At 36.0% G+C, this 27,700-nt stretch overlaps 1 protein-coding gene across 2 annotated transcripts in view; it reads left to right on the forward strand.

Annotated features, from left to right (window-relative positions):
* The window catches only part of KCNT2 (potassium sodium-activated channel subfamily T member 2), a 115,401-nt gene that overhangs the window by 19,026 nt on the left and 68,675 nt on the right, over positions 1 to 27,700 (forward strand). For both annotated transcript variants that reach the window (XM_041420768.1, XM_041420769.1), the window contains exons 2-9: positions 9,342 to 9,421; positions 14,727 to 14,826; positions 17,582 to 17,638; positions 18,294 to 18,342; positions 19,589 to 19,648; positions 22,877 to 22,951; positions 23,454 to 23,537; positions 24,113 to 24,207. In XM_041420768.1, the coding sequence (XP_041276702.1) occupies positions 9,342 to 9,421; positions 14,727 to 14,826; positions 17,582 to 17,638; positions 18,294 to 18,342; positions 19,589 to 19,648; positions 22,877 to 22,951; positions 23,454 to 23,537; positions 24,113 to 24,207 (600 nt within the window). The remainder of the gene's footprint in view (positions 1 to 9,341; positions 9,422 to 14,726; positions 14,827 to 17,581; positions 17,639 to 18,293; positions 18,343 to 19,588; positions 19,649 to 22,876; positions 22,952 to 23,453; positions 23,538 to 24,112; positions 24,208 to 27,700) is intronic.

Below are 27,700 nucleotides of genomic sequence, written 5' to 3' on the forward strand. Positions count from 1 at the left end.
AGAATGCACACACAGACTACAGATGAGAACACTGAAGACTAAAACTTCATTCTGGTTAAGTCAAATCTAAATATGTGAAGGTTATTGTGTCTTAGGAATTTCACTTACTTTCCTGTGACTGCCAGTAAGTCCGCTGATACCTGAAAAGGTAGCTCATACCTGGATTGCCATTGCAGAGTGGGCACGGGTGAGTTGTAGACTAAGTACCAGACTTTCACTGGACATGAATTTTACCTGCAAGATTTTTTTTTTTTTTTTTTGCAGCAGAGTTAATAGTTCTTGAGGGAATTATGTGAGTCAGGTTTTGAGGCATCATGTTATTATCACATCACAGGAAATATAGAAGGCACATCCTGTTTTAATTGTGTCAAAAATTCCAGGTAGTGCTAAAATTGAAATGAAAACAAAACAATACTTTGATTGATGAATGCAATTTCCTCGGAAAAACTGAGTCTACTTTCTACTTAAAGAACTGTAAAGAAAATATAAAATATAATTACCTCATTGAACAAAACAATTTTCAGAGGGAAAAAGGACATGTTTTTGACATGACGTGTTGACATTTCTATCTTAGAACATTGCATTTCTGAAACTTCTCTCCTTACGAAATGTTAATCAGCGGGTAAGACTGCATATAAGATTGTGTAAATTTACACTGCTGTTGTTTAGGACCATTTTTCATAAAGATCCATTTTCTTTTGGGTAGGTGTGGCTAATAATCCCCTATAATTTGCTATGTCATTGGTAAAAATGTAGATTAATTTACTAATTCCCAATATTTGAGTTTGGAAAAAAACCCAAAGCCTTTGAAATATGTTTTTCTGACTTGATATAATTATACTGTGCATTTGTTTCAGGAAACACTGAATAAATTGTTGGCTATAATTGAAGACTGCCAAGTATAACTAGCATAATACAGTAAAAAAGAACAAAAGAAGAAAAGCTGGCCAACAGAAGTAACAATAGAACAAGATGGGCACAATAAAAAGCTGTAGAATTATATTAGGGTCAATATATAGATATGCTCTATTGAATCTCACATTGATCTCCCAGTTTTATGTAAAATGCATTGTACAGTTGACATAGAAAGAAAATTACCTTTATTTTGGGTGAAAAATACTAATTAAATGCTTAAAGCAATAGGAAAATATCTAGTTTGAATATTTTTACTATTTGATTATTTTACCCAGCTTTAAGTGAATCGAATATCCCATTAATCTCAGTGTACATTGGATCAAATCTGCTAGAGAGGGTTCTGGTTTCAGGGAACATATTAATGAGTCATATTTAAAGTAATATTTTACACTTGGTCATGTGATATTTAAAAATTGGGATTTTTTTTTAAATGGACAGATTGGGATTCACCCACAAAGTTTTTTTGTTCTGTTTTTTTTTTATTTTTCTATCCATCTGCTTTTTTACTTCTTCCTTCTGCTACGATTTCAGAAAATTAAATCTCCTTATTGCAAAGTAAAAATAAAACTGGGATTAGCCATCTAATCTGTGAGGATACCAAGGCACTCAGCCTTGTTCTGCTTGCTGTTTTTTGAAAAGATGGAATCCTGAAAAATGAGAAGTAAAAGTTAACTTACTGAAGAGGAGTAACCAAAAAGTCAGAGATTTAGAGATGAGAAGTAGAGTTTAAGTAAGTAGTGATTTGTATGTCTGTGGTCATCAGTAGCTAACTTGAGTCACTTGAAAGGGACCAAAGTGAGAAGAGTTCGCTCAGCATTTCCTTAATGTGAAGACAGGGGTTTATCCTTTCTCTTGGTACTGGGAAACCAGAGTTCACACAGTGTCTCTTGCTGGTTTAAGCTCTGGACTATTACACCTGCACCAAAAATCCTCAAACCAAAAAACAAGCAAAGATGGCACATTTCATTCACAGGTATTTCTTTATATGTAAGAATGGTGTATGGACCTGTAAACTGCCATATCTAAAGTAAGCAATGAGTCTCTAAGATTTTTATTCATGTAATTCTTTAGACATAACAAAATCTACCAGAACAGTTTGAGGCTGTTATTTCTCTGAACACCTGTTTCTATCTTTATCTGGATAATCTCCATGACAATGTCCCTCATCGTGTTTACTGCTTGCTTTCTAAGAGAAAAGTGTTAAATGGGGGCAAATTGAATCAAAACTTATTAAAATAAAATCTACAGAGAAGTAACATCACATGTTAAGTGTTTGGGTAGGAGTGACTCAACTCCATCACTACCATCCATCTATTTTGGACCTAGAGTGGGTATTTTTACAAGTGGTCACCATTGAGTTTGAGGAGGGAGGAGGAGGAAGGATTTTTAAGGGCCATAGCACCAAAACTGAGATGCCCCTGTGGCATTTAGGCAGTGCTGCAGAGTTTATTTATTAAAGCCTTGATATTTGTTGGGTATCCTAATGTGCAATAGTGGAAGTAGACTGAAAGTTGAGGGAATAATTTAAGAGGAGAGTAAAGGTAAACATCTCAAAAAACAGATTTCTCAAAGTCATGAAATGATAACTTTAAGAGTAGTGAAATTACAGAGCCCGAGTTACAATTCCAGGTGGTGAGAGTGTAAAGAAAGATATGTTGAAAGCAAAGGTCTGCGTAGGGAATTAGAGCAAAGAAAAAACCCCACATGTGCCATTTCCTCAGTGTTTTCAGGTCAAATAGTGAAACTGCGTAGTCCACAGAAGAAGAAAGAAAGGGTGAAATCTGCAAGGAACTAGAGAAAAGGAGCTGTTGAAGAAGGGACTGGAAGTTTTCTTAAAATTTGGATGGAAGAACAGGAGGAAGGAGGAGGTGGAATGAGAGGACTGTGGACACTGAGCATGGATGAAGTAGCAGGGAAAAGGTTTCAGAGAACCAAAGAGAGAGACTGGGGGCAGGAAGGCAAATAGATGAAGGACTACCAAACTCCTAAAACTACCCCTGACCCTGCAGACTTTTTTCAGGATAGACACAGGTGTGTCTACTTGGGAAAATACCTAAGGGGTTTTTTTTGAGAGAACAAGAGTCTTACTAAGGTAACAATTAATTGGCAACATTACATACACACAGAAGTTTTGTAAGCAAAAATAAATGACTTCAAATGAAAGGTGTGCAGTGATCAGCATTAAAATCCTGTAGTAGAAAGTACTGTTAAATTTTAAATCAACGACTTGAGATGTGCTGTTACTCTAAGAACTGCAATTTCCGTGTGTGAGATGCTCGTGCAAACTGACTGACCCTGTGTGTGCCTCACCTATCACAGAGGGGACAGGAGAGTGCTGCAGTTGCAGGGGAAGGATCTTTGTTTTAGATCAACCACTGATAAGGAATGAGCAGCTCAGTGATACAGAGGAATAGAGTACAAAAAAAATAGCTTGCAATGGGTTACTTTGTATTTTGATCCTAATGCTCTAATATAGTTAAACCCAGGCTGGCAGAAAGGAGTTATCACAGAATGCCTGATTTCAAGGAGTTCCTTTCAAGTCTCTTTTTGAAAAGTAGTTGCCACTATTATAAAAATTAAAAAAAAGAAAAAAAAAAGCAACAAATTAACCTTCCTGCTCTTCAGGGCTTGTAAATTGGCACAGCTCCATAAAACTGAACGGTGCCTGGAATCAAACTCATGGAGTACATCCCATTACTCAGATTTACCCAGTAAAAAAGCCTTGCATAATGGATTTTCATTGCAGCAGCTCTGTGCTGTATATATCCTACATGTGAATTATTTTTGCCCAGAAGTTAAAAAGAGCTATTTTTACATGCAATAAAAATATTTTAAAATATCCATTTCCTCACCTTGTATGGAAAAAAAAAGCCTTAAAAATCTAATAAGTATCTTCCTTCAGTGATTTTCTTTCAAATGTTAGCTTCCAAGTGCACTATTTCTTAATGTATCATTCACATTTGTTTTATTAACTTTCTCAGCTTAGCTAATAGGCTTGCAACAGAAAAGTATATTTACAGTAAAAAGTCAAGTGTGTGAGGGAAACTACTTAGAGTTTTCTTTTCCCATAGTAAAGCATCATAGTATTTTCTCTTTTAAGAAAAGTTCTAATGACAATTATTGTAGATTGGACAGTAAACTGTGCAAACTACAGATTGCAAACTCATTCTTTTTATTACTGCACCATTACTAGAATGAATTCTTGATGGATTTTCATGAATGCAGGAATGAGATAATAATTTCCTTTTTTGAGTGTGCAAGACTGTGAATAAGGGATTAAACCAAAAGTATTATTAATTGATTGAAAAGCATGTGCATACTACCTGCTGCTGAGTCTCATCTCTTGCTGTTAGTCTTCCCTTAAAAATCTTCCCCTCAAAGGAATGAAAAAATTGAGATATTTTCCACAGAAATGTTTGATAATGCCATTTCCTCTCTCTGTTGCTCTAATACTAAATTGCTGCCATAGACCTGTATCAGTTTCACAGTTTTACGTAACTGATTGCAAAAAGGAGCATGAAGCTGGCTACATTCAGATTTCAAGATACATTGCTATTTATATCCATAAAAATATAGACACGTACTATTTAAATTGTAAGGAAGATAATTTTAATTAAGGGCTGAATTTTTTAGCATTTTGATGTTTGAACAGTTAAGTGAAGGAAAAGTTTGCCTTGACATAGTAAGTATTTTTTGGGGTTGCAGATACAAATTTTTGCTTTGTGCAACCTGAAAAATTTGATTTGGCCAGTTTTCTGATGCTATCTTAGTTTTGTTTCAATCAAAGCAATGCTTGTGGAAAGGAGACACTAAAAAGAATTCAAGCACAAGATAGAGTTCTGATCTCTAAGATTACTTATGCATCCTTAAGTCTTTATTTTATAGCTTCTTATTAGCTTATGCTATTTCTGTTTCATTAAAGCAGAGAATAATTTACAGTGACACTGGTAACACCTGGTATCTATAAGTCTATTAGTTATGTTAACATCCAGTTAAATAAGTGAATATAGGTATGTCTGGAAAAACATCACTGAAGAGTTTAACTCAGATTCACTGATATGAAAGGGGGCTTCTAACTAAAAAATCCCTGTGTAACCTGTGTTTTGTCTTGTAGTTTCCCAGTGTGAGGTATCATAAAGAATCTAGAAGACAATACTGCACAAACACAGCTCTGCAGAGTTCTTGAAAATATTTATTGGCTTGTTCCTGCTAAAATGATGAAAATCCCCATCAGAAAATGACCTTATACATGTCAGTTTTGAGTACTCTGCACTTGTTAGAAGGATGTTTAAGAAAGTGTAGGACCATATTGCAAAAGTTAGATTTCACCAGCACAGTGCATGGCAAACACCTTCATGAAGTGTGCTTACTGTGTTTTTAAAACAGAGTTCTGAGTGCTTCAGAACCTGCAAAACTTCAAATAGAAGTGTTATCCATGACAGTCATCCTTAAAACACACTAGTCCTTTTAATGAAAGTTATAAGAAAAAAATATCTGTTTCCTTTTTTTATTGCAGTAAAATAAGATCTGATAATAGCAGTTCACTTTAGCAGTTCCGCTGCTTCATTTTAAGCGCCCATCTATACCCTACATAATAAGCTTTCAGGTCTAAAATCTAACAGGATTTCACATATATTGAATTGGCAAATCCCAATAAGGAACCTCCATATTCCTTTCCTATTACAAGGTTTTCTTTGTAGGAAAAATATGAGATGTTCTTTTCCAAAACAACGGATTTAAATAAATGTAAGTATTTTTCTTCAGATTGGCTCTGTTTGTACACTTAATACCTTTTCTTGATTCCAACATCAATAAATAATAAACATAAACATTTACAGCTCTTGGCATGCACGTAGTGAGAAATCCAGCTCATACTTTCATTTGTGAAGTGATTATTTCTGCCAAATCTGGTTTTTAACATGAAAGAAAGACAATTTGTAGCTTTGAGGGTGCAAGATAATACTGTTGCAATACTAAAGTGTGGCTATGGGGTTAGATTAACATTGTAAATAGTAATGGAAAAACGCAGGAAAAATCAGTTAAGTAGCCAGAGCACAGAGAGATTGGTCCCAGTGTTTTACAGCCACCAGCAGTGCTCTGCCTTAATGTCCTTGACTGGAATTAGGATTTTCCTGCTATACTTTGTATTACATTAAAATGTACTTCTCAAATTGCATCTTAATTGAATTATAATAAGGCAGTTTGTATTGGACTTGGGGTACTTTAACATGATTGTTACAGTTTGAAAGACTTGAAATTATTTCAGTGACATCACTGTTCTTTGGGTTTAAACTCGTGAAGACCACTACCAGTGGTATTGAGTTTTAACACAGCACACTGTGTTTTAAGGACAAATAACTTCAGGAGCTTTTGCTACAGGTGCATCATGTATTTGTGCATTTTCAACACAGCTGAAGTAAGAGTCAGTGAACGTAAGACCTGTTCTTTTAACATCCCAAACCAGCTTTTCATGGAATATTCATTGCCAGCTACAAGCACTGAAAAATTCTGAAGCTATTAGCTGACTGCAAAAACAAAATCCTTACATTCATCAACCATTTCTCTCCCTGAAACCACTATCAAGGAATAGTATTTTAATCCTTCAGCTTGACCTCCTTCTGGTTAGGGTGGACTGTCTTTTACAGGAAGATAAACATGAAGCACAAATTGTTGAAACTACATTTTCAAGTTACACTATAAGTACAGAATAAACCCAAATGTATTCTGTAGGCCAGGTGATGTGCATGTACATGTACTATCACCCTGATTTGTGTGGTGCGCCACATTTTGTCAAAACCATTTGCTTGCAATGAAATTTTTAATATCCTGCAACAAAGTAAGTTTTATATAAGTGTATCACAAGAATTTCACTCTCTCACTTGAAACATCCTTAGTAACCTATATTAATTTAGTCCAGAAAAATCTTGTTCAAGCCCTTTACCACTGCTGCTACAAAATGTTCTCAATATTTCAGTGGGAGATCAGAATTTATTTTTTGTAGGTTCCCAAAAACCTCCTTTTCTAGGCTACACTTCATAGTGGGAAGAATACAGAAATGAGCAAATACTTGAGGTAAAACATTAACCATTTAAAGATTGTAAGGAACATTCAAGTAGAATGAGTGTTCTCCTTAGAAATAAAAAGTAGTCTTGGGAAAGATCAGTATCTAGAGATTTCTGTCCTTGCCAGGGGCTCCTTCAGCCAGTCATACTTAACTTTACTTAGTAAATAGCAGCCTTGAGGAAATAAAGTGAAATATTCTCTGGTAGCCAGAGTATCAGGAGACTGCATTGATTATAGATGTGTGATAATGTATTTCTGCAAATGCAGAAGGCCACTACAGTTTTTACTAAAGTTTTAAGAAGTCAGGGGATGGAGAAGAAGCCACAGAAGTGGCATTAGCAGCATTTGTAATCCATTTTGCCATGGAAACTGCTGCACTGTGGAATCCCAGTTTCCTGTGAGCACAGGTTTCTAAGAAAAGCCAAGTAGACAGCTGTTAGAAGGCTATCAGAGCAATTCATAGGGCTGGTGATAGGAGGGTGGTTAGCTCCCACATCCTCTTCCCTCTTTATCATTAAATCATGGCCCGCTGTTAACATGTTGCTTTTTCATGAAAAGTGATTCCTGAAATTTTCTTACCAAAATGCTGACAGATTCATTCAGAATGTGTTTAAAAAAACCAAAACCACCATGCATCTTTTCAATGCTTACTCCAGTAGCTTGTGTCACTTTGTTTACCTCTTGAAATACATCCTTGAAGATTAAGTATGTACACTTAGCATGTGGCAGCTGCCAAATCATGGGAGATGTTTCCCACTAAAATTGTCACTGCATTAATGACAGTACCTTGGAAAATAGATTCTTAAAAAGGAGGTTGTGTTGTGTGCTTCCTCTGAATAGGAGGTAGTGTAATTACCCATCCTATAAGGAACACTACAATAAAATACACCAAAGGCAATTACAAGTTAAAATTAACTGGACTTCTCTGAGTGAATCACAGAGTCTTCTTTTTATGACACTGTCCTACAAAGTGATATGCCTAAACTTCTGGTAATAGGCAGGCATGAAAAGTCACCTTGCCTGAGATGTCACCCATTCTAATACCATAAATAACCCATCAATTCCATAAGTGTATGGAAATATCTGGTATAGACAACTGTTTGAGAGACGTTACATGTAACACTATATTGTACAAAAATTGTTTCAGCAAAAGGCTTCACATGCAAGAACGGAAAAACTGAAGTCAGGATTCTGCTAGAAAAATACCTATAAAACCAAGTATTTGAACTACAGTTATTTGATGAAAGACTGCTGAGAAGAGATGCTGAAATAAAATTCAAGCATGCTCATGAGCAGAAAAAGTGCATGCAGCTGTGCAAAACATGATGATCTACAGAGAAAGGGAGATGTAGCAATAATAGAGCTTCTCCAGCTGAGCTCTGACTTCTAGGAAGGCACAGATGTGCTGGGGTAGAGATTAATTTCTGGGGGACAGCTGGCTTGGGGAGGGAGATTCAGTGATTTGAGTAGAGCAGGGACTTCAGTGACAATGAGAGTAATGCTGCTCATCTTCCAGCAAGCACTGGAGCTCCACAACTCTGAGCAGCCTGAGGTTTTCTACAGAAGTGGCACACACCTTCCTCCCTGGCCAGTCCCTGCAGCAGTTCTCTCTTCTAGTCTGATAACTATTGCATGAGTGGTACTCAGGCTGAACTGAGGGACAGAAAGATGAAATATACCCAGGCAGAGCTGAGGGAATGGAGGAAAGATGCCCCTGTTGCTTTAATATAACCAGGAGGAGAGTTATTTCCTGTACAATGTTGTGTGATTGCAGCATAATTTTGCTTTCAGCTCTCACTGTTTCATGGTGACAAAAACAAGTTCAGAGAGGGTGGTTTTGTTTGGTACATGAGTGTTTCATGATAGGTGAGTACAAACAAGTGGACTGAAACATGAACATTCAACAGAAATGTGAACAAGATAGAAAAAAGAAGGATCATTAAAATGTCACTTTTACAGGAAAGGAGTTAAATTGAGGTGGGAGGCTTAACCTGGACGTCAAGAAAATCTTCCCTACTAACATGCAAATAGGAGAATGGTCATCCAGTGAAAATCCCAAAAGCATAGAGCCTTCTTATTTTCCAGTGTAGACTGAGTAATATGACAATTATTCTGAATGTAAAGGGGATAAATTAAGGTCTTGTGCTTGGTGGTGCTGGGTTTTTTTTGTTTATTTGGTTTGGGCTTTTTTAAAAACTTTCTACATTAGTCATTCAAAGCCAAGTGGGTTTTTAGCTGAACACTCACTATAAATCCCTCCAGTTTTATATCAAGAATAGATTATTAGAGAATCAAATTATTATGAAATACTGATTTATTATCTTTCATAGCCAATCCTAATACTTTCTTTTTTATTATTTCAGGGTGCAAGTTGAATTCTATATGAATGAAAATACATTTAAAGAGAGACTAAAGCTCTTCTTCATCAAAAACCAAAGATCAAGTAAGCAGTTGTATTAATTTCTCTTAAGCATATTTGTGATGCTTTTAAGTAAAATCAAATTCAGTTGAAGGCAACAGTGAAGTTGTTAATTTTCTTCTGAGTTAAAATATTTAAACTTGAAAATCATGTGCTCATGCAGGATCAAACAATTAGTGATGTCACGAACTGTTGAATAAAATCATGATTTTATTTCTGTGTCGTGATCAAGTTGACTAATTTGCAATGATCTGGCAGCAATGCTCATTGATAAATCGTGACCTTGTGACTAGGAAAGCAAAGACACTTAGGATGGTAAAAGAAAAAAACTGCAAAAGTACCCAGCTTTTTGAAGTATTAAGTATTCTTAAAGTTTCAAACTTTATCTGCACTGAAAAAAAAAATTTGGAAAGGAGACTATTGGGGATGTGGTACTTCAGAAATGTAGTCCTTGTCATTAGCCTATAGTCTAACTTAATTTAGTCTCAACAGTATAGTCTAATGTAAATAGATCTTCGTTGATATATGTGCTTAACATCATTGGCCATCATGGAAGAAAATAATGTGGAGGAATTAAGATATTAATCTTTTTAAATGCATCCTTGCAGCTGATCCAAGTGGGTGGAAACATGGAATATTATCCAATCTTGGTTAGAACAGTGGAGCTTATAGGTCAGAAGATCAGTAACTGACCTCAGTTTTCTTCTGTGTAGCAGGACTGAAGTTACCTCTCTTTGCCTGTCACATGTAAAGAACTAAGATTACAATACATAAAGCTTTCAGACTACAAAGAATACATTTTTTCCTTTGTACAGTTGAAATTGTTTCATGATTTTGTGTCTGCAAAAAGACAGAAAAAAATAAAAGAAAGAAATTTTTGATACCCCTGTCTGAAAATATACAGACAAGCAACACTGGGGAGACTAGATCAAGCTTTCAAAAATAAGACATAGCAAAAAAATCTATCTGTAAGAGCTAGCAATAAATAAATACTAGCTTTATATCACAGAACTTGATAATTTTATTGGCTAAGCTTCTTTTGCTTTCCAAGTGTAGGAAGAAAAATATTCCTCTAAAAGGAAAGAAAAAAGAAAAAAAAAAGGAACCATGAGTAACAAGAAAAATTCCCAAGCCAAAGCAGTCAGTATTAATGAGTTCAAACACTCCTTCTGCTTATGCAGATCTTGGTTCTTGTCCAAATGCTCGGAACCAGAGTCTCCCCAGAGAAAGAGCTCCTCCGAAGAGCTGCTGCTGACACTGTAACCTGCTTCTCTTACATGTGCTCATTCAGTCCTCCACTGAAACAGGAGGAGTCTCTTGCCCAGAGGTACCAGGGAGCTGATAAACAAAGATAATGGATTTCAGACAGTGTTCAGTGAGAGCACTAAAAACCTTCCTTCACATATTTATTAAAGATGGACTTGCTGTCATTGAGAGAAAAAATTGTCAGTAGGATCAGAAATTTTTTTGGACAGTGTAAGTAAGTCAAACCTGTTCACCAAAAAGTTTTGATAATATCACATGGTTTTGCCAACCAGAGCAGTCAGGTCTAGAATTTATAAGCATTTTCTACAGAATGTTGTCCTGATCTAAATCACATATGGGTCAGTAACTTGAAATATCAACTGTTTTATTAATTATTACCCTTTTTTAAACTGATAAACTGATAAAACAAGCCTAATCTGTGTCTCATGTCAATCTAGTTTCCACTCAATCTTCTGCAAGCAAATGTCTAATTAAATTCAAACAGTGTATGAAACAATATCTTACAAATGTGTCACTCAGCACCCTCACGAAAAAAAAAAAAAAGAAGAAGAAAAAAAGAGTGAAGGAGAAAATGACATGGTCATACAAGCATGACTTCATGACTTGCTTGCTTGTAACCTGCCAGGACCACACACTGCATTATCACAGCCAACAATAAGTCCCAAAGGGAAAAGATAAGTGAAGTTTCAAGTTAGTGAAGAGGGAATAAAGGATAACTATCACTAGGATGTGAACTATTAAGAGCGTATTTTGGTCCAGCTCCTAAAGCCAGCTGCCACTGAAATAATTTTGCTGAAAATCAGCAATATATTAGTGACTTATGGGAAAGGAATAATGGGAGGTAATTCTAAAATCCTCACCTGGTATCTGTCACTCTGTTTAGACCAACTCTCTAAATCTGACATTTAATCTACAGAAATGCTTGCAAGGAGAGCATGAAGAATTTATAATAAAAGTGAAAGTCCCAGTCAGAAGTGGTAAAACATCATGTATCACTCTATACTTAAAGTGCTTGCAAAAATAGCAAATACTTGTTTAAAGTGAGAAGAAAATGACGTAGATAAATGACATAAGATTTGACATAGTTATATTTAGTTAACAAAACAAATAGATTTTGAAATGCTATTATCAATTATTTTAAATAAAACAAGAGTATGTAACAACTTTGTTACACAGACACAGTGAAATTGCATTCCCATTAAAAATATATATAACTGCATAACAGTGCACAATGGGTGGAGCTGAACACAAATTTCAGGCACCACTCATATTCAAAACATAGAGATATTCTGTGCCAATGACCCTGCTACTTAAGCAATCTGGCTCTGAATGGAGAAAAGGAAATTAAGTCAAGCAGACGATGTTGATCCATTGACAGCATGTGAAATACAGAACAAAAATAGACAGGAAGCAAACAAATATGAAATGCTTTCTTTGTACCCGAATAATAATTAAAAACCTGTTTTAAATGCCTTCTGTAGTGTTTGTGCACCTCCTTCCCACATTTGAAATCCTACATCTCCATGATAGTGGAACACATGCATTGCTTCCAACTCACATGAGAATCCCCAGCTATGAGGCTGCAGAATCTTTTTACCAGAGGAAAAAAGCATTTTTTAGGCCTGCATTAATTACCCAAATTTTAGCAAGGGTGGCTGCATATGTCACTAATGGCTGAGGCACACAGAGCAAGGAGAGGTGACCCAGGGTGGACTTGAAGCCTGTTTTTCCTATTTATATTTTAGTAACTGACCCAATCACCTACGCCACAGAACCTGTACTTTGCCTTGCTTTATAAACAGCCCGAGCCACAAAATGCACTCTCTACTGAAACCCTTAGATGAAAGCATGGCTGAGTTGAAAACCCTGCCTCCCATTCTGTGGGAAACAGCCATTCCTATGGAGATATCCAGAACTGAGGTTTGAGAGTTAAGGGTTTAAGGCAGCAGGCTGAACCCCCAGTCTGCTGTATTCATGTAGCTTTCAATCAGAAAAGAACCATTTTCTTTTGGCATTTAAACCAACATATAATTTCAAAGGATGATTAGAAACCAGGCCGTTACCAATGCAGAAAACAAGTGTTTCACACCAAGAATAACATTTACAGAGCAAAAAAGCAGGAGAAAAACAACAGAGTTCTGTACTTGCCCAAGAAAGTTAGACAATACAAAATTGGTAGGCTTTTTTATTTGTTTAGGTTTAGGGGCTTTTTTAAACATTATCTGCTTTCCTAGTTGTAATAGCCTGGCAACCAATAGGACAATCATTCATATTCCAGCAGAATTCTACAAAAGGCTTAGGACAAACAAATAATTCTTGTTTTCTTCAGCAACAGTTCACAAAAATGACCAAGTCAAATAATAGGATACCATGCTTGCTTCCTTCTGTCCTTCCCCCCCTTCTGGCATGTTGGGGAATAAATAGTCAGTGGCTAATTACTCTTGATAGGGGAGCAGGAATCCTTAGGTTAATGTTCTCAAACCCAACTGCCAGTAACAGCTGTGGGACTTCTCACAGTCCACAGGATTTTAACCCTTAGTTCTCAGAAACAAGATGCTGTAAAAGTCCATCCAATTCTTATGTGATAACTGCAACTTCACAGTTTATAGTAATAAGCAGTTTTATGTAATAAACCTAAAGATTTCGCTCAGAAATGGCATGGTAAAATACTTAAGAATCAATATTCTATTTTTCTGTGTATGTAGTAGATGGGGTTTTAATGGGAAAGGAACTAGGAGACATAAAAACTGATTTATCAGTTTTACCTGATTTTGCTGATTTTGAACTTAGGACTGAGTAAAGTTAAAAAAAGAGGTAATATTACCATAAAATGATTGTGATTCTCTCATTAGAAGGGAATGTATGCCCACAGCTTTGGCTATGCATTATTTGGGTAGTTCTTAAACCACAGTATTTACATTGAGTTCAGCAGACCTGCTGAAGTATTTGCAACACAGCAATAAAGCACAGTGTCCTTGCTGTGACTGGGGCAAGGGAAGTCACATCTGGGTAAGATTCAGAGTATTCTGGTTTGGATAGAAGGGCTCAGCCACACAGAACTGGACTCTCAGTTTGCAAGACTTAAAAAAAAATATTGCTTCAGTGACCTCCAGTCACCTAACATTAGTCAATCGTTTAAAATTGATTAGAAAATGAATGCTTATGTCTAAGAGTCAGATGAAAATATTCACACTAGCAAAAAAGTCTGCTGAATTCAATAGCAGTACTAAAAATTTAAACCTTAATCCTCTAATGACTGCAAAATCACATAAAAATCCAAAAAGTTCCATTTCAGTCGATAATGACTCCAATTGGCAGTGAAATAAATTGACTGTGTGATAGCAGTAAGTGTCCATGTGGATCCCTTTGAAGGAATCATGGCTTTGTGCATTAAACCTATATTTGTGGGAAATAGTGTAATATTTTGTGATAGTATTTGTGGCCTATCTGTTCATTTAGAATATTTACATGTTCTGTAGAACAAGTTCAGTTCAGTTGTGCATTCAGCATGACTTTCAGATGTCCTGATTCTCGAATGCATAGTTATTCAACTTCAGCATTAAATAACTCCAGTTTAATATTTTAAAAGTTGGAAGAGAGTTATATATTCTGTATGTGAAGCTACTGCATGAAGACTTCTTTAGATATTAATATTTAAATGCTTGCCTATCTCTGCCTATGGCTGAAAGTATGTCTTTTCATGTTGCTGTATCCTGTATCTCAAAAACCATTGTGTAGTTCTGGTTTCCCTCCCAAGAAAGCAAACTTTTCAAACTACCAAGGACCCAGAGAATGGCATCAGTGAAGAATTAACAGCATAGAATAGCTTTCAAACAAGTGACTGCATGGTTCTTTACATTAAAAAAGGCTGAGTTATATGGAGTGGTTATATAGACATTAGCTTTTTACTACAAGACTATTCTAGTTCCTTTTATTTTTACCTTGAAGGTTGGTGAAATTTTAAAACCTCTGAACTTCTTTTCTTTTTCCTTTCCTTTCCTTTCCTTTCCTTTCCTTTCCTTTCCTTTTCCTTTTCCTTTCCTTCTTTCCCTCTTCTCTCTAGGTCTGAGAATACGATTATTCAATTTCTCTCTCAAGCTACTAAGCTGTTTCCTATACATAGTTCGTGTGCTGCTGGATGATCCTACACAAGGACTTGGATGGTAATGTTTGGGTTTTTTCCTCATTTCTGCTCTCAAAGCATTATTTAAGTTATAAGAAATAAATCATTAAATACATGAAGGATTTGTTTTATGTCTTCTGGATATTTTGCAAGAATTACAAAGCTGCCTTTACATTATGAATGGAAATAAGAACTAATATAACAATATTATTTTTTCTCTTTACCACTAGAATAATCCTGGCTCTCTCCTTAGATACTGTGCATCAGATATAATTGTGCAAACACATATTTTAGATGTATTATTACATGACATTTCTGTGTAAAATTGCAAATGTCTGATTCACAGTTTATGCAACAATTCTTTTTGGATTTTGCTTAAATTACTTAAAACCCCAGATCCCAGAAATGGGCAGACAAATATGTGAAACTGAGCTTTCATGCAGATGATATTGATGATAATTTTCTAGCCTTCTGTTTTCTCGAAACACTTCAGAAGAGTGAGACCAAAGGTACATTCTATACTCACAATGATTTATGGCTGTAATGAATGGTGTAGCACACCCCAAATTGCCAGTATGGTATTCTGTATCTTCTATATCACCCTGTTTTTTTAATGTGTTACACAATTAATCACCAAATATAGAAGAAATTGTAATTTATTTAATCCTGTACTTCTGTTGTATTTATATCCTGGGAATATTGAATCTCCTCAATTTTTAATGCTAATAAGCATCACATTTTATTAACATACTTCCTTTCACTTGATTTGATTATTTTGTCCTTAAATGCTGAAAGAAACAAAGCACATAAGAAAATACTCAGCTTAGGATGATAGAACTAGCAGTCTTCACACAATTTTAAGGAAGGGACAGAGTTTGGTTTCTAATTTTCATATTTGGATGTCAGTTATATCTAGTAAGGGTAACACCAAAAAAGCTAGTGCACAGGAGTAATACTCTACTTTGCAAGAATGAAGTCCAAAGGAAAGAGAGGTTAAGAATATTTGCTTAATTCAGCAGCGCATGAGAGAACGATATGTGAATAGGAAGTACAGAAGACACATTTGAGATTTTTTTTGTCAAAATTTATTTTGAGAAATTGTAAGTTCTGAAAAATGACCATGAAGAAATTTCCCTGAAAAACAAGACCCATAAAAAACTACTTTTGACTCTACATAGACCTTAGAATGTCTCTTCAATAAGAGGAAACAAGCAATAAAGTTTTCACAAATAGTTGTGGAGATGAGGAAATCCATCCTTAGAAATTTAGGCCTATTAGCAACTCAGGGACTTAGCATTTTCTATCTAATCATGGTTTCTGGCATGCTGCAATTCTTTCATTATGAGATCTCTGGTGAGCCCAGATGAGTATATTGTACTGCATGGTTCTGTCTGGGTGTGCAGGACAGGTTAGAATATCAGACCTTGTGCCAAATATACTTTTGTATTTATGTGCCAAGATGCATATTCATATACATCTGCAGACTGCTGAACGCCTCACACTTCTCTTGGCATGTCCTTCAATCCAAGTGTTTTACAATTCACCAGAGAGTGTATTTATATTTTCTATACATGTTATTCCCCTACATGGTGTTGTGGTACATCTAAGAGACTAGTTGGTGTGTTCTGTCTCTGAATAATATTTGTCTGCCTGAGAAGATTCAGGTTAGTCCTTCTGCCTGCTTACTAAGGCCCTAATCTTAGAAGCTGTGCCTGACAAATAAATGGCACCCCATTAATGCCGTAGAGATCCTGAGGGCTTGATACCAAAACTCCTGCTTGAATGTATTCTTAAAGATGTGGTGATATGAAAAAAAAAATAATTTCTAGGTACTGTGTCATAGCCTGCTGAAAGAAACTCAGTGTGCTGAGAGTGTGGCTGCAGAAAATGTTTTCACCTGGTTGGTTTTAAAGTGACAAATCTGGGAGGAATTCTTTTAGTCAGATTTATTTCCTGGTTTTCAGAAATGCCTGCACAAGTTGGTGTCTTGCATTTACTCCTTCAGGCACAGTGGGTGTACAGGAAAGAGCTTAAGACATAAAGCATCCTTATTAATGGGTACAGTTCAGCACTGTCCCACTCAGAGCAGGTACATATACTGTTCTTGCTAATCTGTGGGCTGCAGATCCCTTTATTTTCTGCTGACCTTGCTTGCCAAGGATGAGGAAGGATATTTGTCATCATTTACAAATTATATATTCCCACATCCTTATACGACCATGTAAAAGGAAGATTTGTGCCAGCAATTAAAGGCAAGATAACATAATGTGTATAATGGCCAATATTTTTACTTGTGTATCACCAGTTGTGTACTTGAAATACTGCTGCATGCATCTCCAGCCCTCCTCATATTCTCAAAAGAGGAGTTTAGTTTGCTGCAGTCTTTCCTGTTGAGAATGTGCTCTTTGTATCACAGCCTATCCATAGGATAGGATTTCTATGGTCTCTTGATCTTTAGTATATATTGTGTACTTAGTTCATCTTTACAAAGTATCGTTGCAGTTGTCTTGTTCTTAAATTTGAAAAGTAATATTCAAAAACTGGAATACTTCACACTCCTTTATGTACAGATATGGAACACATACAGATATGGAACACATACTTTAAAAGTAAAGTTACTTTACTTTTAAAAATGTCTGTATTGATTGCCTTGGGTTTCAAACTATTGCATGCATTTCATAGACCACTTAATGATGTAATTAATATCCCTTTCCTCCTGTACGTTTTATGACTGTGTTCCCATACACATTTGCTAATGGAAATGGACTTTGCATGGATGGTATGGCAACTGTCAGTAAGGAATTAAACCGGAGTTGTTCCCATCAAAACTACACACCTGGAATGATTGATTGGTGAGTTCCTAAGTTAAAACAGCAACCCAAATGTCCACAGAATGGTGGGAAGGGAACACAGGAAGACGAATCCATTTCCATCTGGAATGGTAGCATTTTAACATATACTAGGGATGTTTCTATAAATCTCTAGCCATTACTTACATTTAATATTTTAATTATTTCTCTTGATTGCAAAGTGAACTGTTGGACTGGATGCTGGTGTGAGGTCTGGGTTCCATCAATGCTGATACCTTGCAGAAATAAAAAAGGACACCCTTAATTAAAAAAAAAACCAAACAATTCTGAGTAGCAGTAAATGATTAACAGGAAATTATTGTGCCATTGAGAGGGTCCCGTTCTAGTGGTGTTGTATCAAGTGCCTATTAGCATTGATAGGATTCTTCCAAGATACCACAGCCCCTAAGAGTTAGATATGATTTATATAGTAAAATGTTCACACAAAAGGATTGACAGTTTCCCACAGGAACCTAATGATTCACTGTGGATTAGAAATACAAGTCTTGTTAATACTCAGTAGGTAACTACTGATTTAAAGTTTTTATTACTGAGAGGTTTTTTTTCACATGTACAACTTTTTTTTCTTTTTTCTTTTTTTGTCTGAAACACCAGATTATGATTAATTTCATATTTATTTCCTTACTGTAATGAACAGGTCTCCCATTATTTGGGTGAATCGAAGTTTACCTTTATGGGGATTACAGGTAATATGTAAATGACAAATTCCATTATTTCCATGTAACAACTGCAGATGATATTAATTTACAGAATTGTAGCAGTGTTAAAGGATACTTGGAAATGTTGATGTCAGCGACGAAATCTTGAACACCAAGTACAGCAAAAGCATAAAGATCAGCTGATCTGTACTGTTTCTCTCTGTGAAATGTAGTTTTTCACTAAGAAAAAACTTACATAAGCTTCCAGATAGGTTATACCATTATATTCTCTTACCATGATTAGTGCAATGCCAATGCAATGATTCTCTTCATAATACGCAATTTTCTAAGGGAAAGAAGCCCTTGAAAATACTGTAGAATATGCACAGTTTGAATAATTTTTAACTAGTGCTCAGATTACTTTATTAAATTTAATTTAAAAATACTGAGATATTTATTTGTCTATGCATGCAGTCCTTTTCTAATATGTCTATTTGGTAAGGGTAGGAATTTATTTGAAAATAAAGCCCAAGGTTATGTAAAACTAATATAGAGAATCTGATATATTTTGATTGCCTATTTTAACAATTCTGTATATTTTAATTATTTCCCAAATCATAGTATCTTTATTTTAAATTCTAGATAAAGACACTGTGCACCCTTCAGGGTTTTCAGCTGTAGGGAGCATTAATTTAAAATTGAAAATCCTGATAGAATCCATCTTGTTGGAATATCCCTGATACACATTAAAATACAAATACTTTCTGTGCAAAGAATGTCAGTAAATTCCTAATATCTATAAAGACTTAAGTATTTTCTTTCACTATTTTGATATTTGACTATTTAAATATTTTAAACTATTTAATACATGCACTAACTATATAATCTAATTGGAGGCTGGTAAATCGAGCTCAGCTGCATTTAAATCTTAAAATCAATAATTATTCATATTTATCATTTTTTTATGCTTTCTGCATTATACACAGTAAGAAAAACATTTGTTCTTCCACACATTCATAACATCTTCACAAGAAAGTAAAGAGCTGACTGAGGTTGCTTATTTACAGCTTCTTTCTCTCTCTGTCATGTGGGAAGATTTTGGTACTGTTTAGGAATAAATGAAACTCAGAAAAATAACAATATCTAAGCTTCAAGCAAAATGCTCTTAGCTGAGAGAGTTTCAGAGAGGATTCATAGAAGAGCTGTTTTATGTAATCTTTTATTTTCATTACAATTTTAATATCTATTCTCTAGAAGCTGGTATTAATACACATATTTTTTCACTTCACTTAAGGTGTCTGTGGCTGTAATAAGTCTCTTTGAAACTCTGTTGCTAAGTTATCTAAGCTACAAGGTAAGTACTCTTTGTTACTTTTAGGCAAATTAATTAAAAAAAATGAGTTGAATGTTTCAATATAGAGTTTATATACCTGTGCCCATGCTGTTGTACAAGTAGGGAGTTGAGCAAAACACACTTTTCCAGGATAGCATATTGTTGCACAGGCAGCCCTGTTTCCCAAATTTATGAGCAAACTCTAATATCTAGAGTGGAAGTCAGCAATTAAATGCTCATTATCTTCCATTGTAATTTGAAAACACATTCTCAAAAGTGACCTTGACTTTTTGACACTGATTTTAAGTTGTGCAGTTTTATTTGTCTGTCTATAATGCACTTGACACAATTGTCATTGATTTTAAAGCTGTAGCTACCCAATACATATAATTCAAGGTTTAGCCCTCTAAAATTGTGCCCAGAAAAATGAAGACAGTACTTAAAAGAAAAAAAAAAACCACAAAAAAACATACTTGTGTTATCCATCTCTGTGATACTATTGGAATAGCTTTTCAAAATGTCTTGAAGTCGTTTGATGTGAATACAATGTATTTTTGTATTTGCATTCTCCTTTAAAAGTTAATTTTTTCTAATATAATTATTCAGTTTTCTTCATTCCATTTTGTTCTGCTCTATCTCTGTATATTTTTAGTATCTTTAGGGGAAAAATATTGAAAACATTTGAAATCATTTACCAACGAAAATAAGAAAATATTTTGTTTCTAAAGCTGAAAATATCTTGGGGGATAATATTTTTTTTTGTATTATATTTTGTACTACTGACACTCAGTAGCTATCAGAGCCACTGCTGAATTTAGAGACTTGTATTTCAGTGTGCTTACCGAGTGATTATGGCATAAATGTTTTCCTTAGTGCCCAATAATGCTAAGAGGCTTGCAGCTGTCTGCTGTCTAAAAACTATTCTTCTTAATCCTTGAAGCATGTATTATTTGAGGGTTGGGGGTTACAAGTGCAAATCAATTATGGGCAGACATAGTCCAAAATTTATATCCTGGTGGCAAAACTGTAAAGGGCAATCACAGTTTGTGCTGTTCCTGAGTTTATTGGGCAGCATTTTATCGTCATCCATTCTGCTTGTGATTTGTGTCAGTTTCAATGGGTACAAAATATGAATTCTTGGCAAATCAGCTTCCATAAGAAGTTACTCATCAGTGTGTGATGGATGGAAAGTTCTACTAATCTGATTTGCTGCATACACCTGTCACAGAAGTTGAGGCAATTTTGTGATTTCACTCCCCTTAAGAGAAAGAAGGAAAGGATTAATCAGAGGAGCAACAAAATTTGTCAATCACAGCAATCCACTTGGTGCAAACACCTCCTTTCCTCTTGTCCTGTTCTCATAGTTTTACACCTTTCTCTTGAAGCTAAGAATGGTGTTATTTCACCCACTGTAAGGCTTTTCTGCACAGCCAAGGTGACCAAAGGTGCCTTGGTTCATGTAAATCTGTGGCAGATTAGTTATTTTATGGAAACATTTTCAAAGCTTTCAAAATTTAGGTAACTAACTTCTACAAGTCAGAGAATTGTCAAGTGAGAAAACAAGAAAAAGATGCTTGTGTTTGCATTGGAGTGCACATTACTAGGATTTCACAAATAACCTGTAAAATGAATAAAGCAGTCATTTGAGAGGATACTGTGAGAGATTGACCTTTCTGATACCTGGTCCATGACATACGAGAAATGATTCAACATGCAGAGTACTGACTGCAGACTAGCATATCATGTTACTGTGATACAGTGAATTTGCATTTTTTGTAGCTTTTAAATGAAGAGGAATGCAAAGGATGTAGCACTGAGTTGTGATGCTGATCACTTGGATCCAGGAGTGGAAGGTTTACAGTCTGCATTCTCCCAGCCTAAAGTATTACTGGGAGGGTTTGTCCTTGGCCAGAATTCTGAAAGATGTCTGCGTCAAAAACCTCCATTATCAAAAGTTACCACAGACATCTGGCAATCCTGCATATGCCTGGTGCTCAGGTACTCTCAGGGCTTTGAGCAGCACCATACATTGTCACTGCAAAAGGCAGTTTTGAAGAACTCATGATGCATTTATGCATTTCCATGTGGAAGCCAGAGTCCTACAGCTGCACACATCCCTAATTACCTGGAGCCCATCCATACTGGCACTTTGCCTGCACAAATAAATTATGTGACATTTCTTCTCTGTAATGCAGAGGAGGAAACTCCTAACGTTAAAAATGAGGAAATTTGTGAAATCACAAAATGGTTCAGTTTGAAAAATCAGATTGGATTTTGATTTTACTCTTCATACAAAACCCTCTCAGTTTACAGCCTCATGATTTCACTTGTATGTCTGACTCCAACCAATTGCAATTACATGGAAGACAATAATCCCTGTCCCTGAGGTATAGTGGCTTCCAGATGTGGAGAGTTAAAAATGGAGAAAGGATTATATATGACATGGAGGTTGTATTTAATTTTCAGTGGCTGTATCAGGTGATTATTTTTTCAGGGAAGATGAACATGTAATTGCAACTGAAACTATAATGCTCTACTGCAAATTCTTGTAATACTGCCATGGTATGTGCTGCACTATTATTGCATTACCTATGATGGAGTTCACAGCATTAGTAAAGCTGTAAGTCACTGAAGTTCAACTACCTTCCTTTTCTAATATGTGGATTTTCATCTCAACATTTAATCAGTCACAGGCACTGCAGAGATTTGGAAAAAAAGTAGAATTATGCCCTTCCCGTTGCTAGCAGTAAGCAAATTAAAAGATCAATGCCACTTCCCTGAAATATATGGGAAGACCTCTCGTTTCATGGAAGCAAGATCACATTCCAAAAAGCCCTAAAGTGTTCTGAAGTGTTGGTGGCAGAAACAGAGAACTTGATATTGTAGTCCTAATTCAAATGTTAAACACTCGATTTTTTCCTTACTTCCCTCTCCAAAACAGTTGGGAAAGAAAAAATACAAAGTAAAGATAAATGATAAATGCAAAAGATGAAAGGAAGGAGATTTAAAAGTATATATCTTTTACTTGGGAAGTACATTATGATAGAGTTAGGAAAAAGGATCCAGTGTAGTCTGTATTCCATATTCACATTTGTCACATGTGTTTAAATGTGAAATGAATGATATTCCTGAATTTCAGGTGTGGGAGAGACTCTCTCTGTTTCACTGGGACATCACATGTATTTCTCATCAGAAATTTGTTTGTAAGCTGACTGTGACATTGTGGGGTTTTTTTCCTTTTCTTTGAAGGGAAATATCTGGGAGCAAATTCTGAGAATACCCTTTCTCCTGGAAATAATTAATGCTGTCCCTTTCATCATCACGGTAAATATATTTGAATTAATACATTTGCACATTGCACTTTTATAGCTGCACAAATACTCTTTACTTCTTTAAAATAAATTTTATTCTAATGTGAATGATGAGTTTGTACCTATGGGAACAGAAATTTGCCAACAATAAGAAGGTAGTTTGCTGCTGGAGTGAAGTCGTACAGATAACTTTCCACTTCCTCTTCCATGGGCACAATCAAAACCAAAACTGTCTAACTCCAACTACAGCACAATCAATAAAATAAACCAGATGGTTGTAGAAATGTAAGAATCACTCATGTCTGCAGTGAAAACTGACTGTGTTCCTATTTCATCTAATTATCTTGCATGTGGTTAATCACAAAGGAAGACAAAAATGTTATTTAAAGCCAAATCTCACGCTAGAAACACATTAATAGTAAGTATTTTCCCCAAGTGTTTCAATGCTGCTTGAATAGTAAAGCTCTATTCCTCATCAGAAAAGCTTCTAATGAATTTGTTAATTCTTCTTGCAGATTTTCTGGCCAGTCCTAAGAAACCTGTTTATTCCTGTATTTTTAAATTGCTGGCTGGCAAAGCATGCTTTAGAAAATATGATTGTAAGTATGCAAAGGAAATAAATATTCTAGAGTTGTGGGTGTTTTTGTATATTGTCTTTAGTAGGATTTTGGCAGTACAGTCTAACCCTAATAGGAAGCTAACCAGATCTGTATTTAGATTATCCAAATGGTCAAGCATTACTAAACTGCTTTCTGCATCAAAATTAGAAAAAAGTAAGACGTGAACTGAAATCTCAATTAGTATAAATTGTTACTGTGCCAATAAAGGAAATGGCAGTGGATGGTTCTTTTGTTACTCTGCCATTCATACACAGTTGCAGGGAACTCAACTGTTTGGCCATAATTGGGCCTTGCAGCCTGTAATTTGTAAGCTAGACATGAGCAGACCTCAAGGCAGCTTGCAATAGGATCAGAATTGTGCTGGGATGAAAAAGAACTACTTAAATAATCACAGAATCACAGCTGGCCTTGTACACCTTCTGTATTATCAGCAAACTCATAAGTGCATTTGGGTGACTGCATTGCTTTCAGGGTACTGCATAATTCCTCTACAGAATCAGATCCTGACTTATTGGTTCAAACCCATAAATAACACCTATTTTCCATTACTACAGAATGATCTTCACCGAGCCATCCAACGCACACAGTCCGCAATGTTTAATCAAGTCCTCATTTTAATATCTACCTTATTATGTCTCATCTTCACTTGGTAAGTGGCCAAATCCCCTGTTTTTATAATACAAGTTGGCTTGCCTGGTGGAAACCATGCCGTGAAATAGGAAGGGTGAACACTTCAGTGAAAATGTTAACTAGCACCTGTACTGCTGGGGTGTGGATGCACTGCGTTTGGAAACAGAAGGTGCATGCATGGGAAAAGGAATCCTTCTCACTCTAAGGAAGGAAATACAGATGATACCAAAACACAGGATGAAGCAGGGGGAGCTTTACATATGTACCAACCTCAGCAGAGAAGTCAGTCACATGTGAAGAGTACCAACAGAAGTATATTGACCCACACCAAGGTCACCTTCCTCTGTCTGCTGGGACAGAGAAGAATGTGCAATATCTCAGCCTTAATACTTTGACTGAGTCAGTTTCCCCTAAGCATTACAGGGGATAGCTGTTATTAATCCAGATTACAGGCAGTGAAGAATGTATTAATCTAGAGTACTGATGGTACTGGATGGTAGGTTCAAACAACCAAAATGTATTACTCTGAAGAATGCTGCAAGACCTGAAAAACTTGAATTTACTTCCACAGGAAACACCACTCAATTGCCCCATGTTTACATTGTGCCAGAGTGATACGGTGTTAGCTTGGGTTGGAGGCAGATGAAGGAGACCACATGATTAGTCTGGCTATACAGTAGCTCTGTAGCTTACTTAACATACAGAACTTTCTCATCAGTGGTGCCTGAGAACTGAGCATCATACTCAGGGGGAATACAGGGCTGTGTACAGTGTGATACAAGCTGGTGTACTGGAGGACAGTGAAGAGACAAGATGGTTCTGTGTGGAAAGGCTAAATCACCTGTATTTGTTTTGCCAGACAAGATGCCTTTAGGTCAGCACATTGATAAAGTTTGGTGTGTCATTTTGGAGACAGTAATTCGATTTTTCTCTTATTTTATTTCTCTAGCTTGCTTTTGTGATAGTCACTGTTATGTGCTGCCTAACCCTTTTGGTATTAAATGTAACTTAGCACATGGCTTTTTAGAGGAGAAGTTTGCTCTAGCCAGGCTAAATGAATGGTCCAATTTTACCCTTTGTCTTAGGGCCACACACCTGCTTATTAACAAATGCTGCTTGTTCCAGTAATGAATTTTTGTGATATTTAATCTCCTGCTGAACAATATGCAATTTTATATATATAAGGACGTGGACAGTTTTAATTTTGCTTTTTAGTTTTTTACAATACAAGGTGCTATTGAGTATTCCTTCACCTTTTTTACCTACCTACTTCAATATTTTATTGAAATTCTGCACAAGTTATTTATCCTGCTCACCAGCAGGCATTGTGGTAACTGACAGTAAAACATGCAGTAAATGGCAAGCTCACCTGTAATTATGGCTGGGCTCAACAGCTGCAGATACTACTTCATTATAGTTCATTATTTACTGACCTAGGACTGACCCTGCTAGACTTGAAAATAAGCTAGATGAGATGAAGACACCCAGTAAGGCAGTAACAAAGGAAACAAAGCACTTTTTGACTGAGAATAGTAGTTCAAACATCTGCAGCTTCTCTAAGACTGGAGTTATGTTCAAGTGGTTGTTACTCTTGTCTATGTGAACACACATAGTAGCATTTTTACACATTCTTTCTTTATGCTACTGATTATATATTTAAAATAGCCCCCCAAAACCTCAATAAACAGTCCCAATCAATTAACTTAGTGTCTTTATGTTACATCTGTTGTGAATTTGAGAGCGCGTTTAATTTTATGGACATCATTTAGAGCTTAGGAGTTCCTTCCTGCTGAAGGAGGACCCAAGTCCACAGCTGGAATCTGTCCACTTAGGAGTGCCTTTCACCAGACTGATCTTTCATGTTTTCTGCAAAGGCAGGCAGTGCCCAGGTCAGTACCCCCAAACACGTTTGGGAGCCAGCCCGGCACAACACACAAAACTTCTCAGTCATCACCAGTCTGTTCTCATAAGCATTCTTTGGTTCCATTTAGAAATACTGCCCTGCTCCACGTTGTGCCAAGGCTTCAGTAAAGCAAAATTACTAAGCCTGAGTACAGTGCCTTCAGTTGCAGAGCACTTTTCCCTTAGAGGGTGAGGGACATGCTCATGGTGTGCTGTTGGCACCACTGTTATCTGCCCTCATTGAGCCTCCCTGCTCATACTCAGGCCCTGGGTGGATTCAACTGAAACCCCACAGCCTCCTTAGCTCCTGCTTGCCAGGCTTGTGCCATCTGCTGCAAGAGCAACATCAGCACTTGTGAAGGCAATATAACACAGGGTTTTCTGTTCAAAGCCACCTTTTTTTGGCAGACACATAGATGGAATGAAGCTTTTTATGGGAATTACACGATTTTATAAGATGGTATGAAGCCCAGAAAGATTCCTCATTGGCTTTGTTCCTGTCTGCATATAATAAGAATTTTCAAAATAACTTTACCCTAACTAGCAGGAAACCCACAGAAAATGAATTTCACCTTGTGCATCATTTGTAAAGCCATCATTTACATATCCACATCAGAATTTTATAAGTGGTGGTTACACAGATAGGCACATGCCAGCTTATGTCTTACAACTCAGGTGGAAGCTTTCCAATGAAAAGTAAAAAAATAAGTTATCTGAGGTTACTACTGATTGGCTAATCTCACAGATTTTAGATACCATTGTTCAGGCTGTCCTTTGCACTCAGAGTATAGTAGAAAAAGGCTTCTTCTGTGTTTTTGTATAGAGCTGACAATTTTCAATGTTATTACAGAACAAACAGTAATCACAACAAAATTTGTGCTCTACTCCACTCTTTGGTCTTTGGTGATAATTGTTAATGGATGTGGGGGTGGAACTCATTTGCAGGTCATTAAATCTATAAGACCATTTTCACGTATCTGTAATTTATAGATGACATACTAGGTTTTTTTTCCTCTTACTTCAAAGATAGATTAGGCTGTCCAGTGATTTTTCTTTCTTTAAACATCTCAGTGGCCTTGTAACCAGAGCAATTTTACATCTACTAAAACATGTGTGCTCCAATATGACAGACTGTTCAGCAGTTCCTATTGAGAGTTCTAGCGAGAGTTACAGACCTAGTCATAATATGTGTTGTGTCATTAAGCTAATGGATGTTTGCACTTGTTTGTCAAATGGAATACTAATTATTTCTGTAAACTGTACAAGAAGACAAATAACAGTGAATGAGTATTTCAGGCATCTTTCTGTGACACAGTGAATCATCTATTAAAAGTTATTTTAAATTTTAAAGCAGTGTTAGTCATATATCACCAGTGTAGAGTAATTAGCTTGTGAAGGAGGTGGCTACAAATTCTTCGAGATGGACAGTTATTTTTTCATACTCAAACCTGCACCAACTTTGCTTATGCTTTCATGGAAAGAAAGAGGTCAGTCTTAACATTTTTTTACACTTCAGTGCTTTCAGCATCAGAAAATAAGGGTGTTTTCACACAATAACTTACAGAATACCTGTAGAATGCCACTACTGTAGCCTCAATGGCAATTACCCA

The sequence above is a fragment of the Onychostruthus taczanowskii genome, unplaced genomic scaffold, assembly GCF_017590055.1.
Source record: "Onychostruthus taczanowskii isolate IOZ18803 unplaced genomic scaffold, ASM1759005v1 scaffold65, whole genome shotgun sequence".
Classification (NCBI taxonomy): Eukaryota; Metazoa; Chordata; class Aves; order Passeriformes; family Passeridae; genus Onychostruthus; species Onychostruthus taczanowskii.